This window comes from Jaculus jaculus, chromosome 10 (assembly GCF_020740685.1).
Source record: "Jaculus jaculus isolate mJacJac1 chromosome 10, mJacJac1.mat.Y.cur, whole genome shotgun sequence".
NCBI lineage: Eukaryota > Metazoa > Chordata > Mammalia > Rodentia > Dipodidae > Jaculus > Jaculus jaculus.
Genome location: NC_059111.1, coordinates 59,595,806 through 59,612,151, shown reverse-complemented (window position 1 = coordinate 59,612,151; position 16,346 = coordinate 59,595,806). Strand labels below are relative to the sequence as shown.

The 16,346-nt window shown below is 35.3% G+C and overlaps 1 protein-coding gene and 1 pseudogene across 2 annotated transcripts in view; one reads left to right on the top strand and one right to left on the bottom strand.

Annotated features, from left to right (window-relative positions):
* Nucleotides 1-16,346, bottom strand: part of Cdk14 (cyclin dependent kinase 14) — a 707,419-nt gene that overhangs the window by 511,372 nt on the left and 179,701 nt on the right. For both annotated transcript variants that reach the window (XM_045161059.1, XM_045161060.1), the window contains one exon: nt 13,623-13,868. In XM_045161059.1, coding sequence (XP_045016994.1) covers nt 13,623-13,868 — 246 coding nt within the window. The remainder of the gene's footprint in view (nt 1-13,622; nt 13,869-16,346) is intronic.
* On the top strand, nt 10,245-11,309 carry LOC105944953 (annotated as a pseudogene).

The following is a 16,346-nucleotide window of genomic DNA, read 5'->3' as shown; positions in this document are numbered from 1 at the left end:
CTCAATGTCTCTCACCCTGCCTCTTTCTTTTTCTGTCTATTGCTCTCAAATAAATAAATAAAAACAAAAAATTTTTAAAAACTGGGTTAACTGGAGATCATCATATTAAGCAACATAAGTCAGATGTAGAAAGACAGACATTACATGTTGCCTCATATATGAAATATATATATATATATATATATATATATATATATATATATACACATACACACACACACACATACATACACACACACACACACACACACACACACACACACACACACATATTTACATAGAGGGTATGAAAGTAGAAAGGGAAATGTGAGGGAGCAAAAAGAAACTAAATGGAGTGGGAAAGGGAACAAGAGAAGGCAATAGAGAGGAAGAAAGTATTATATTTTGTCTAATATGTAGAATCTATATTTAACTACACATATATCATACACCCATGACATGAAAGCAGAAAAGGCACTATTTGAAGAGAAGAAGGCATCAGTAACAGTAGGGGAGGATAACGGCGGAAAGTAGCATGGGGGATGAATAAGAACAAAATATAATGATATATATGTAGGAAAATGCCATAATGGAACTCATTTTTTACATGCTAAAAAATGAAAATACCAAGATAGATCCTTCTTCCCACCCAAAAATATGGTAGTGACTGAAAAATACTTTTATTCAAAAATAATACATCAGTGCTGGAGAGATAAGCCAGATGCACAAGAGAGCGCATGTATCTGGAGTTCATTTGCAGGAGGTAAAGACCCTAGTGTGCCCATTCTCTCTATCTGTTTCTCTCTGTCTCTCTCTCTCAAATAAATTTTTTTTAAAAAAATAATGATACATCAGAATCAGGAAAGAAAATTTAAAAGTGTGCTAATATCTAATTTGAAATTTTGAGAAATCATGCGTGGTAGAAAGTAATTAGGAACAAAACTCCAGGGAAAAGTCCCAAACTTTAAACAAGACAGATAAAAGTATTAGAAACCTGTATGTACATATGATTACATTGTGTCATCCCAAGAAAGGTACAGAGAGATTTTCAAAGGAAGACAGATAAGTGTACAGTTTGGGGGCCAGCAAGGCAGAGCAGATTTAACCAAAGAGCAACCAAAAATCACAAAATACTTCGCTAAAATCAACATCTGAAAGAAAAGCAGAAAATTTAATAGGAAGGTAAATTAAAACCCTGGTAACAGATTTAACAGGGCAACAGTAAGAATAATTTTGAGGTTATTAATAGGTTAAATATTTAATCAATATAATAAAGCATTTAATGGGCAGTGAATATCTGAAAATACATGTTTGAACAAAATTCCCACTGAAAATTTCCAGGACAGACTGCATCTAAATGGAGAAATTATTCAAAAGAATATAATATCTTCAGATAGCAATGGCTACAAGATGATGTGCAATATTTTACAAATTAAGAAAAAGTGATTTGGGGCTGGAGAGATGGCTCAGCAATTAAATACATTTGCTTGCAAAGCCTACTGGGCCAGGTTCAGTAACAATGTAAAGCCAAGTGTACAAAGTGGTACATGTGTCTGGAGTTCATTCACGTAAAAGTAATAAAAACAATTTTTAGAAAAGAAAAAACTAATTTGTGATATTAATACTACATTTATCAGTGTTCCAAGTGATATGTGGATACATTGCATAGAAACCTAAATATAATATTCCATATTAGCTGAACATAAGACCTGGTTAGAGTGACGAAGAAGGGCAAGAAGTCAAGGAAAAGAGAAATATCATCACATTAAGATTTCATGAATTAATAAAGACTGACTGTAGATATTAACTCCAAGAGTAAAAGTTTTAGTGTTTTTTTTTTATCTCTCAAAAACTAATCATTACATTTGTATGAGTAAGACATATGCATTTCAAACAAACTGAGGGCAAGGGAATAAGATAAAATTCAAGAAGGAAAAAGTAAGAGTGGGAGGTTCCAAGAGGGAATGTGAAAGAAAGCATACTAAGTAAACCACCAGAAAATAAGAAAATTGAGTCCCACATCATCAATGATTAAAATAAGCATAAATGAATCAATTCCTGCTAACAAAAGTTCTCAGATTGAGAGAGGGAAGGAAAATCAGCAATACACTATTGAGAAGAGACAGGATCAACTGAGAGAATTTATGTGAAAATGAAGAAGTAGAGGGAAAATACAATGAGAAAAAGAGCGCAAAAGGGTACTCTAGGGTTTTACCACTGCAAACTAACTCCAGACTTGTGCCACTTTGTTCATCAGGCACAAGGGTGCTGGGGAGTCAAACCCAGACAGTCACACTTTGCAAGAAAGCACCTTTAATTGCTGAGCCATCTCCTCAGCCCCCTAAAATTACTTTTAAGAATGAAATATATTAGTATTATTGGAAGGCAAGACAATCTAACAAATAAGAAATAAACAATAGTGTATCCCATAAAATAAGTGATAAACTCTAGTAAGGATTTTGATAATAACACGCTAATAAAAGCTTACTAACATTGCTTTGAAATATGTGAATGAACTGTTGGTAGCAATGAAACTGAGAAACTTTCAAACTCATAATGATAACAGAAGACAGACATATAATATTCAGTCACCAACAGAGCAGGCAAATAACCAGTAAATCAGAGATCTTTAAGCAGAAATATCAGAATTAACATCTTAATCCAGTACATATATTAATATACTTATATTTTTAAGCAAAGATTTAAAATTAGTTTAAAATGACCATGTATTAAGCCAAAAGAAGTATCTCAAAATTGAAAGCTACAGAAACATTCCTTTCTAAGTTTTTTTTTAACAACTTAGAGTAAGGTTAAAAATTTAGAGTATTGATAATAAAAATCAAAATATTTTATATCCTGGCTAAAACAGATTATAGATGCTCTTGCTACAATAGTAACCAAAATGCACAGCTATATGATATAAAGGATACGATAATTTCCTTCACTATAATAACTATATCTACTATCTATCTCACATTGTATCACATACTTTTATACATTATTAAGTATATTTAATATAAAAATAGATGGTTTAGGGCTGGAGAGATGGCTGTGCAGCTTGCTTGCACAGCCTGAGGGCCTGGTTTGATTCCCCAGTACCCATAGAAAGCCAGGTGCACTAAGAGACACATGCATCTGGCACTTGTTTACAGTGCCAGAAAATGTTCGTGTGCCCATATTCACTCACTCTGTCTGTCTCTTTCTCTCTTTCTCTCTCTCTGTCAAACAAATAAGTAGCTTAACCATATGAGTTAAAAAGGAAACTAAAATTGGAAATTAATAAATATGTGGTGATGGGACATGACATTTTAACATTTGTAAGAACCACTCCAGTCAAAATATATATCTATACACACACACACACACACACACACACACACACACACACACACATATGCCTTATGGAAATAAAAAGTAAAATTATTTAGACTTTTGACTTCAGCTAGAAATGAAACACTAATTGACATGGTAGGAAGGGATTAATGACAATGGAAGGTACTCATGAAATATAAAGCAAAAATATCACATTCATGATCAACAAAAGCAAATGCTGTTTGAAAAGACTGTAAAATGAGATCAATGTTTGGATAATTAGAGAGAGAATCAAGTACACATGCTCATACAGTAATACAGCTCCATCTAAGAAAAAAATCTTTTGTTGTTAACCAACATGTAATTACCAAATACTTAAACATTTAGAAGAAATGCCTTATTTTCTAGAAAAATACCAATTATACAAATTTGCCTAAGCAAAAAAAAAAAAAAAAAAACCAGGAAATAGAATAAATTTAAGTAGTAAAATACCTAAAAGTACAAAAGTTGTTAAGAGCAACTTGTACTAAAATTCAGATAAGCAATTACTAAACTGTATCAAGCAAATGTCCCCAATATCCAATGCTAAGAATTTCATTTCCCGAAACTGGAAGCATCCTATTAACAAAATAAGATAATAAGATAATTGATTTAATAAGGGCCAAATTTTATGAACACAGAAGCAAATTCTAAAAGATGTCAGGAAGTTGGTTTTAACAAATGTATTAAAAACAGTGAAATATCATAGCCAAGTTGGATGTGTTTCATAAATTCAAGGAAGGCTCCACTTCAAAATTTTACTAATGTTTTTCACTGAATAAGAGAATATAATAACTAAAATAAAATCTGAGGGAGCAGGGCTGGAGGGATAGTTTGGCAGTTAAGATGCTTGTCTGCAAAGCCAAAGGACCCAGGTTCCATTCCCCAGGACCCACGTACGACAGATGCACAAGGTGGAGTACATATCTGGAGTTCGTTTGCAGTAGATGAAGGCTCTGTATTGACCAGTCTCTCCTCCCCACCCCCCTCTCTCTCCTCTCTTTCTCTCTCTCAAAAATAAATAAATAAATTTAAAATCTGAGGAAACAAATTCTAAAAGTGCGTGTGTGTGTGTGTATACACACACACATATATAATCTCAAATATAAACAATGTAATCTAGAAACAAATAAATGTTTGATTTAATAAAGTTTATTTCCTAGAACCTGTAATTAGCATCATATTTAGTGATGAGACATTTGATCCATAAACTTTAAAGAAGGAGAAAAGGAATCTCCTAACCTCCATATTTAAGCATCATTAACAAGCATTTGTACTTTAAACCTTAACCTCTTCCATAAAATGGGAGCCTACTACTTTGTTTTTGTTTTTGTTCTCTCACTATGCCATCCAGGTTGACCCCAAATTCAGAATCCTCCTGCCTTAGCCTCTAGAGTTCTAGGATTACAGGTTAATTGCCACAATCTATAGGATCCTATCCTACTCCTTAACCCTAACAAATGAGACTCTAAACATGCTAAACACTAGGCAGTTAAAATTAATAACAGAAATTTAAGAAATACTTCATATGCAAATTTATACCATCCTTATTCACCTCCATCCAAAAATATCAGCAGTTGGAAGTAAACCCACTAGACATAAACTTTCATGTTGTTTCTTCCTTAGCAACAGCTTATTTCTGAGCAATTCATATGTGGAACTAAATTTTGTGGAATGTGAAGTCAGATCATTCAACATGCATATGGTAACAAGTAGCTGTGTACTGAGAAGGCTTGGTTAGGCAAGCTGAACTCATCACTAGACTGATTTCAAGAGAAGAATTAATTTCTACAAATCCAATTATTAATTCAGCTCATCTCCAGACATTGACTGAACATCTTCAGAGGAAGAATGATTACAGCAAACACAGCAACAGCTGCTGCAAGAATGCTCTGAGTCAATAACTCAACCTGCCAGAATTGAGCACCACAGTAACTCATTTCCTCAACAGTCTCTAATGAGGTAGCAAATCCATACCAAGCTCCATGATTGTATTTTTCTAAACTTTTAATGAAATATAGAACCAAAATAGTACACTTATACTTTCAGTCTCATCTACCCTAATATAAATGTGTAAAAGGAAAACCTAGAAGAAAAAAACAACATGCCCAAGAACATGCTATAAGTTTTAACTAAATACATTTTTCCTTAAAGTACAAATCATCTATCTTATCTTTTCTCATTTAGCACACAGTATGAGAAGGAAATAGTAGCAACAATTATGTAATCAACAACATTTTAAGAAACCATCCTAACTAAATAATAAGGGGCTAGCTTTTAGTTTGTCAGAGGTGCAAAAACATGCCATAGACTATGTGGCTTCAACAACAAAACATTTATTTTCTCCCAGTTATGGAAGAGAGAAACCCAAAGTCAAGGCACTAACAGTCTTTGTTCAACTCAGGCTGTCTACACACTGCTTCTCCTCACAGTGTATATTCTTTGTGTCTCCCTTTCCTTACAAGGACATCAGTCATGCTGGATTAGGGTTCTAGACCAATAACAATGGCTGTATTTTAACTTCATGAGATACAGGGAATTTCAACATAGATATTTTGAGGGAATACAATTCAGCCCACAGAAAGATCAACAGACAAATGTTTCAAATTTTATTAGTAAAAGCAAGGGAGGGAAGAGAGAACTGTGTTTTTCAAGAAACTTAATTGGTTTCCATGTGTGTTAAGCCATGGACGCTGTGATGAGCCTTTTAACTCTAAGCATTATGTGTATATGTGTGTGTGTGTGTGTGTGTGTGTGTGTGTGTGTGTGTATAAATATATGTATATACACACACACACATATATATGTATATGTGTGTGTGTGTATATATATATATATATATATATATATATATATACACACATATATATATATATTTAGTGATGAGACATTTGATCCATTTACTTTAAAGAAAAAGAACTTTATTTATATATATATATATATATATCCCATATATATATATATATATCCCATATATATATATATATATATATATATATCCCATATATATATATATATATCCCATATATATATATATATATATATATATATATCTCCTAACTATATATATTTAGGATAACTCATTTTCCCTTCAAGAAACATGTAAGATATAAACCATGTGTTAATTTGAATCAAGTAAAATTTAATGGAAAATTACATTCAGAATTGCCTGACTAGTCCTGTGTGGGTTATGTTCTCATGCATTTTTCATCTCCAGGAAGCAGCTTGCGAATGTCACACTTTACCATTACCCTTCTGAGCCCAAGTTTTAAACAGAAATTTAAAAACCTATATTAAACTTCAGTATAAAATGATTTTGAGTGGGAAAATATTGTGTTCACAGTTACCCTCTAAATTATTTAAAATCAGAATAAGAGACCTGTGTGTTTGCTTTTGTGTTCCTATAAGAATGAATCTAAGCTAAGCTAAAGAAAACAGGTGGAAGAAAAGAAAACCTCCTAGTACTTACTAGGAGACACACTGATACTGCATAATTACAAGAGCTCTACAGAACTGACAAGATCATGGAACACAATATTTTTCCTATTCTGGGAGAAGCACAGATTAATTTCTAAAAATATAATATTTTACTCTTCATAATCTGCCTTGGATATGTAATTAGTTTAAGATAAGACAGATAATATTGCTTAAACAAACAGAGGGAATTTTTAAAACAAGGAAATTTTGTTATAAGAACAATCTCCATTATTCACAAGAGAAAAATCAAGAGGAGATACTAATGGCACTATATAGTCTATTTATCTTACTAGATGAATTTGGATGCAATAATGTCATAGTTAAACTATATTCTATTAACACTGCAAAGCAAAAAAATTATATTTTCCCACATTTTACAGTAAAACAGTCAGCTATTTGTCCTATGAAACTGATATTTAGATGCTTTGGAAATACACTGTAATATCATCATATTGCCTTCATAGGAAGAATTAAAAGCATGTAATTGCTCTCTAGAATTGTTTTCTAATCTTTAAAGTAGTGATTCTATGGAATAGGACATGTCTATAAGATAGTCTGAGCTTGAGAATTAGATTCTCATAAACCAAATCTATTTTAAGCATAGAGAAATATTCTGATCTGTAATTACTATGCATATAAATAAGGAATTCAAATGTCAAGTCTTTAAAGAGGCTAATGAACAAAACTAAGAATCAGAAGGCAGGATCCTATTTTGCTTAAAAATTGAAGTCTGAGCTTTTCATTTGCCATTTCTTGCAACTTTATTAAATTGTTACATTTAAATAAAGATATTAGATCAAACTATGATGTAGGAAAGCCTTCAGTTATCTTTAGTTCTGTGATATCAGGTACCTGAATGGATGGAAACCAGCTTAGCGAGATAACTATTTTCTTCTTATCACACCCCTACTTAGAATGCATGCTTGAGAAGGCACTGTAGTGACTTAGAAACAGAGGGCTAATGTGAAATTGCTAACAGACGCTTCATAGAGATGTGGAATTTAATGAGATAATGTTAATACATTAAGGGCATAGGACTGTCAATTGTCCAGACCAGTGGAGGGGAACATTGGTCTGGATAATGAAAAGTGCAGATGTTTCAGCTGAACAGTAGTTGCCACCCTGCCATTAAGAAGCTGTCCAGAACCTTAATAGCTTTAGTTCATTGATTGAATAACAGGAATAGCAACTACCAACAAATATTTAGAGTTCACTCTGTGCCAATCTTTGAGCTTTACGTATATTATCTGAATTTAATCCCTATAATCTCACCATTAGATTGCTTCTACTACTATCTCCACTTAAACTTGAATGTAGAGATGAGAAATAACAAAACTCATTGACATCCCTATAGTCATTAGCAGAACTGAAAATGAAAATTTGTTTTCTTTACTAATACAATCTTCATAAAGTGTTGCCATGGACTTAATTCCCACTTGAATGGAAAAGATATTAACTATGCGTAGGTCAACCTTCTGCTGAAATCTCATTCTTAGAACCAGGAGTAGGTTTTTGAGCTGCATCATTATAAACATAGGATTATATCTCATGTCCATTCTAATGATACAATGACATGACCATAGAATGTCTATGGTTTCAAACTGAAAATCTGATTTTAATCCTCATAACCTGTTTAGACAGTTAAGGACCACTTTGTGTCAGACAGCCTTCTATAACTCTGACAGAATACATAAGATAAACAACTTGAAGGAGGAAAGGTTCATTCTGGCTTATGGTTTCAATCCATAGTCACTTAACCCCATTGCTCTGTGTGTATGGTGGCACAGCACATAATGCAGAAGTCGTGTCAAAAGTGGTCTGTTCATCCCTGGTAGCTGGGAAGCAGACAGAGGCACAGTTAGGGAGAGAGAAATAGAAACAAAGTGTTAGAGGCTATGGTACCAATAACCCTATAAGGGTATGCCCCCAGTGACCTAGATTCCATCTTGAGACCCTACCTGAAAAGCCTAGTCAGTGCCAAGTCTTTGTGAGATGGCCATTTAAGATATGGATTATAATACTACCAAGTGTAGAAAAACCATAATTAAAAATTACTGCTAGACTGGAGAGGTACCTCAGTGATTAAGGTGCTTGGCTGCAAAGCCTAAGGAGCTGGGTTTGATTCCCCAGTACCCATGCAAAGCCAGATGCACAAGTGTTCATTTGCAGTGACTAGAGGCCATGGTGTGCTGTTTCTCATTCTCTCTCTCTTTCACAAATAAATAAGTAAATAAATAAATAAAATATTTTTTAAACAGAATCACTGTTGTACAATGCTGTACTATAATTCTGAGAGTGGATGTGAGAAACAGGGAGGAAGGGTTCAAACAGAATTTTGTGAAATCATTAAACAAAGATTTGAAGTCAAGCCTCCTTTGGCTCACTTTTGTTGGCTTTGACCTCCATACCAGGCTCTATCACTCAACATTTACCCAGATATATTAAAGCAATCCACAGTTTATATATGACATGATTGTAAGAGATCTAAAATGCTACACAAAGAAAGAAAACACACAAGGATTGGTTAAATTTGATTTATATTGGTTTTTAGTATAAGAATTATTTGTAACACTAGTATAAATATTTATGCATATATATATATATATATATATATATATATACACACATACATACATACATACGCACACACACATATATATATGATATCAAATAAAGGTTGCCAAATATCATTTACAGGCTAGCATATATAATTAGATAGCAATATATATAATTCTCTTGCATAGGATGACATGGATCATTCTTAATAATATTTTTCATTTCTTCTATTTATCATTAAATCTAAAATTTCTCCCAGGAATTAATTAAATAACTGTGACACAGGTGGGACCTACCTTATAGTCACACATAGACATTATATTAGATACTTTGTATAAAACCACAGAATTATTTCTCATAAATGTTACATTAATAATGTATGTACTTTTTTAGCTAAGATATCACTCTAGCCCGGACTGACCTGGGACTTATTCCATAGCCCCAAGCTGGCCTCAAACTCACAGCAATCCTCTGCCTCTTCAGTGCTGGGACTAAAGGCATGTGCTACCACGCCCAGCTTTATAGTAATAATATTTGCTTCAGATTTACTAATACACAATTTAACACAAGATACATTCCATACCATACAATCTAATTAAACTGAAGTATCAATACTATTCTAGAAGTTTATATTATATTCTCAGTATCTGTCCTCAAATTTTCAGCATGTTTCTTAGCAATAAAACAATTAAAATTCTTTGAGCACTTTCCTCCCAGCTATTAAACTCTTAGAGCAACTATGTCAAAAGATTAAGTGGTATCTATAGGTGAAAATTAACTTCAAAAGTTGATAGGGGTCTACCCTTTCCTGTTTCGGGCTGTGCGAAGTCAGCTCAGGAGGCTCTGAAGACCTGAAAGTTGACAATTCCTTTGCACCGCGGAGGCTGCTCCCCGCGGCTCGGCAGCAGTCACCATGCCACAAAATGAATATATTGAATTACACCATAAACGCTATGGATATCGTTTGGATTACCATGAGAAAAAGAGAAAAAAAGAAAGGCTCATGAACGTTCAAAGAAGGCGAAAATAATGATTGGTCTGAAGGCTAAGCTATACCATAAACAGCGCCATGCTGAGAAAATACAAATGAAGAAGACTATCAAAACGCATGAAAAGAGAAACACCAAACAAAAGGATGAGGAGAAGACTCCACAGGGAGCAGTCCCTGCCTATCTGCTGGACAGAGAAGGACAGCCCAGAGCAAAAGTAATTTCCAACATGATTAAGCAAAAGCGAAAAGAGAAAGCGGGAAAATGGGAAGTCCCTTTGCCCAAAGTCCATGCCCAGGGAGAAACAGAAGTATTAAAAGTTATTCGAACAGGAAAAAGAAAAAAGAAGGCATGGAAGACGCAGGTTACAAAAGTCTGCTTCCTTGGCGATGGCTTTACAAGAAAACCTCCTAAATATGAAAGGCTCATTAGGCCAATGGGCTTACACTTCAAGAAGGCCCATGTGGGCTGGAGAGATAGCTTAGCGGTTAAGCACTTGCCTGTGAAGCCTAAGGACCCCGGTTTGAGGCTCGGTTCCCCAGGACCCACGTTAGCCAGATGCACAAGGGGGCGCACGCATCTGGAGTTCGTTTGCAGTGGCTGGAAGCCCTGGCAGCCCATTCTCTCTCTTGCTCTCTGCCTCTTTCACTCTCTCTCTGTCGCTCTCAAATAAATAAAAATAAGCAAACAAAAAAATTAAAAAAAAAAAAAAAGGCCCATGTAACACATCCTGAGCTGAAAGCCGCCTTTTTCCTGCCAATACTTGGTGTGAAAAAGAATCCGTCATCACCACGATATACAACTTTAGGTGCAATTACCAAAGGTACAGTTACTGAAGTGAATGTGAGTGAGTTGGGCCTGGTGACACAAGGAGGCAAGGTTATTTGGGGGAAATACTCACAAATTACCAACAATCCTGGAAATGACGGGTGCATAAATGCAGTCTTGTTGGTTTGACAGTGTCTCACACACCTAAGTCCTAACCATTATGGAAGACTACAAAGCCAGTCAGGAAAACTACCATGACTACAATGTTTTTGAATACAGCCAAGCAGTGTTAGTATCTACAATCATCAAGAGAAGTACTGATGGAATTGTAAACAAACAACAACAACAACAAAAATTAAAAAGTTAAATGGCCCAATTTTACAAACTGGCCCTTGTTTGGGGGACTAAAGGCTTACATATTAGTAAAATTGGATGACTGAAAAGTAAAAAAAAAAAAAAAAAAAGTTGCTAGGACTGTTTTACAATGTTAAGAGCCAGCTAGTCTTAAAAATATGAGCTCTAGGGCTGGAGAGATGGTTTAGCGGTTAAGCACTTGCCTGTGAAGCCTAAGGACCCTGGTTCAATGCTCGATTCCCCAGGACCCACGTTAATCAGATACACAACGGGGTGCACACGTCTGGAGTTCCTTTGCAGTGGCTGGAAGCCCTGACGCACCCATTCTCTCTGTCTACCTTCCTATTTCTGTATCTCTCTCTCTCTCTCTCTCTCTCTCTCTCTCTCTCTCTCTCAAATAAATAAATAAAAATAAATAAATATATTTTAAAAACTATGAGCTCTAGGAAAAAGGTAAAAGAAGCAAGCACATTAAAATTTTTTTTAATTTTTTATTTATCAAATAAATAAATAAAAATAAATAAATATATTTTAAAAACTATGAGCTCTAGGAAAAAAGGTAAAAGAAGCAAGCACATTAAATTTTTTTTTAATTTTTTATTTATTTATTTGAGAGCAACAGACACAGACAGAAAGATAGGTAGAGGGAGAGAGAGAGAATGGGTGCGCCAGGGCTTCCAGCCTCTGCAAACGAACTCCAGACGCGTGCACCCCCTTGTGCATCTGGCTAACGTGGGACCTGGGGAACCGAGCCTCGAACTGGGGTCCTTAGGCTTCACAGGCAAGCGCTTAACCGCTAAGCCATCTCTCCAGCCCAAGCACATTAAAATTTGATACCTCTTCTATAAACTGAATGTCTACATCCTTCACCAAAAATATCCTGTTGAAAATGTCTAATCCTTGGAAATGGGTCCTATTAGAAGGTAAAATTAGACCATCAAGTTGGCGTCCCCACAGGTGTGACTACTGCCATTATCATAAGAAGCACCATATTGGCCAGAATCACAATCTTTTGCTTTCCCGCTCTAGAACTATGACAAATTTATTTCTGTTCAGCCACCTACTCTATGGTATTGGGATTTCTAAATATTATTATAGATGCACTGCCCAAACTAAGACAGGAGGTTTTTTGGTTTTTTTTTTTTAAGTTTTATTTGAGAGAGAAAATGGGCATGGCCAGGGCCTCAAGCCACTGTAAGCAAACTCCAGATACATGTGCCACCTTGTGCATCTGGTTTATGTGGGTCCTGGGGCATCGAACAAGGGTCCTTTAGCTTTGCAGGCAAATGCCTTAACCACGAAGCCATCCCTCCAGCCCAAGACAGGAGTTTTAATAAAAAGGCAAAAACTGAGCAGGAGAGATGGCTTCATTAAGGCACTTACCTGAAAAGCCAAAAGACCCCAGTTTGATGCTCCAGGACCCACATAAGCCAGATAAACAAGGTAGTACATGTGTCTGGAGTTGGTTTGCAGCAGCTGAAAGTCGTGGCATGTCCATTCTCTTTCTCTTTATCTACCTCTTTCTCTTTCTCTCTCTCTCTGTATATGTGTGTGTGTGTGTCTCACTCACTCTCATTCCCTCTCAAATGAATAAATAAAAATGTTTAAAAAATATTTTTAAAAGGCAAAAATTGCCTTGACTTAACCCTCAGTGAATTTTATTGGAATGAACAGGATTCTCTTTGAAGTTGAATTTCAATGTCCAGGTCATAAGATTTAAAATCTTTCCATTGAAAGCAAACTGTAAAACCACATGAGAACAAATTTCAACATCTATTTTGAAACGAAATTGTTTATGAATTTGCCAACTTCCAAAGTTCTCATTAGCACAAAAAAGTTCAAGAACCTTCCCAGGAGTTTGAAATACAAAAAAATTTTTATTTATAAATTTCTCATAAGTCAAAAAACATTTTAAAAAGAATTTTTCCCAACAGTAAGTTGAATCATTTCATTTATTTGATTTCCACGTGCTTATAACTAAAGAGATGCATAAAATTTATTCTCTTTTCCAAAACAGTAAGCCATCCTGGGAGAAAATGCATTAAACCTCCCTGAGAACATCAGCTGCTATCTTCCAGCACAGCATGCCACTATTAGAAGAGGGCCACTCCTTCTGCTTACCTAGTGATGAGAGAGGACTGCACTTACCGAGCTGGGGCTGGAGTGCCGCCTAACTTTAGGGGACTCTTTGCCAGCAGAGGAGGTCTTAAAGTTAATGCAAGCATTATTCTCAGAATGCACCCTTTTTACTTGATTTGCTGGTTTCTCAAATGGGTCAAAAGTGCTCTGTGTTCTCTGAACCTTGACTTTTTTATCCTCAGGAATTGTGTCCAGGTGTTTGATGACCGAATCCATTCCCTGGCAGTTCCGTGTGGACATCTTTGTGACACATATCTGGAAAATAAAATAAACAATTTGAGACATGACAATTTGTTGTTCTATAAAGTGTGCCAATTTTACTTTCAGGAAATACTTAAAAAGCCCACATTATAACAGTTATGCCAGTTCAATTACAACATGGAAAATTCCTAATAATCATTCTGTTTGAAGTCATTTACAGTGTATACTTCAAAATAAGAAAAAAAATGAAAATTTAGCTATCCCAAAAAAAGGAAGGTTATGGCACAGACCACTAGTACTCTATGTGGTTCTAAAGTGTGACACAGGTGTTATCAACTGACTGTAAGTGGGTATCTCTGAGTGATTGAAGAGTAGATAATTTGACTTTATTATATAAAGTTGTGGGGCTGACTGATAGGAATTTACTAATGGGTCCTCACAGAAGCAGCTAACACAATCTCTAGAGAGGAGAAGAGTCATCATTTTTAAAAAAATGTTTGTGCCTGAATTTATATGTTAAAATCTCTCCCTATCTTGATTTCATTTTCCAATTGGGACTAAAGATTAGAGATGTTAAGAATGAAGACAAGTGAAAAAATTTTTTTAATTCTAAAGTAATGAATGAAAAGTAATAATAGTATTAATGAAAAACATTAAGTAACACTCACTTAAAAACTGTTATATTATTCCACTCGATCTTTACTTCCTTCCTGATATCTATAACACTCATTTTATTTTGGTCAATCTCATTTTTGCCCTGTTTTCCACTTTATGTTGTAACCCTTTCAACCTTCTGAACCTAAAGAACTGTGTGGCCTAGAGGTCATCTGCACAGCCAGGTGTTATGACTCCTATTAAAATGTCCCCTAAAAGCCCCACATATAAATGACTTGGGCTCTGGTCTGTGGCATCACTGTGAGGTGGTAGAATCTTTACTACGTAGTTCCTAATGGAGACAAGTTAGGTCATAGGCTCTAAGCTCCTGAAGGGACACTGGGACTCCCAGTGCTGTCCCATCATTCACATTCACATTCCTCACCCCACCCCTCTCTCTTTTACTCTTACTCTCCCTCCTTCCCTCCCTCCCTATGAAGTGACTGTCTTTGCCCCACCACAGAGTGCCATACTACAGCTCCCAAAACAATAAAACCAAACTGATCATGGACTGAAATCTGTAAACCTGTGAGCCCAAATAAATCTCACCCAATTTTATGTTATCTACAGTATTTTGTCACAGCAACAGAAAACGCAAACACTGGGTAACTTTACTATTCTCTCTAAAGAAAATTCTGAATGAAATTATTTTTATAGTTTTGATTCATGTAAAAAGGCTCCATGTCCTTACATGCTATTAATGAATAACACAAGAAGATACTTTTTTAAAAGCCCACATTGCTAAAGTTAAAATGTAAATTTTTGGAATAACACATATAGGTTCAGAATACAGGGAGAGTAAGTATAAATGCCAAATATACCTCCACACTTTAAGGCCAGACACTCACATCCACTCACAGTGATGCCTGCTCCATCCAAGTAACTACAGATTTAACTTACAAACTGTAATAATAACCTGAATATACTGGGGGCATCCATTCAAACTACCACAAATACTTGGCATCAACTCGGTCCCAAGAACATGCCTTCAATGCTAAACACAGGTTGAATTCTAATTAAGTCAAATGAGAAGAATCCTTTTTAGTAAACCTTAAAACTACTGAATATGTACTTTAAGACCTCAAGGCAGAAACTTCTACTCAAAATCAAAATTTAAGCGTAAATCCCAAGTCAGTGAAAAGAACTTACTATGTTTAAGGATTTGTGCTCTTTCAAAGATATGAAGACAATAAATAAGAAAAAAACACCATCACTGTGGCAATCAATTAAAGCATAGGCTCACAAAGTCAATGAATCCTTAACACAAGAAACTCAATGACATATTTATAAATGAACATTAAAGTCAAATCTATAGCATGAAATGCATGTAGAAAAGAATATAAAGCTCAAAGAAATGGTCTTGGATTCTACCATAAGATATTGGAAAGAAGAGTAAAGGAAACCCAAAATAAACAGAAAATTAAAATAAGAAATAAATGAATATAAGAATGGAAATAAAACAAAACCAGTAAGTGTAAGGTTTGGGAGTGACCAAGACTATGCACACCACTCTGAGGCAAAGATGAAAGCTTTATTCAGGAAAAGCATCAGTTACCAGGGCTGGCTCACAAGAGCAGAGCACAGCCAACCTGAGTTTCCAGATAGTGGGCATTATGGAGCTTTTTAGTTGGGGAAAGGTGAGGAAGGGAAAAGAACTTTTTTGTTCATTAGCCATTTCAAGTAGCTAGGGTGTGAGACCAGAACAGTGACCAGGGGACTTAGGGATGAGGGGTCAGGAAACCACGACCTGGGGGCATTGTTAGGCAAAGAAGGGATAATAGTGGGCAGTTTCTTGAGGGAGGTAGATAATCTACTTCCTTATGTCTGTCACCATCCTACTGTCCTTGGTGACTCCATTTTGGGAGCCTATCCGGACCT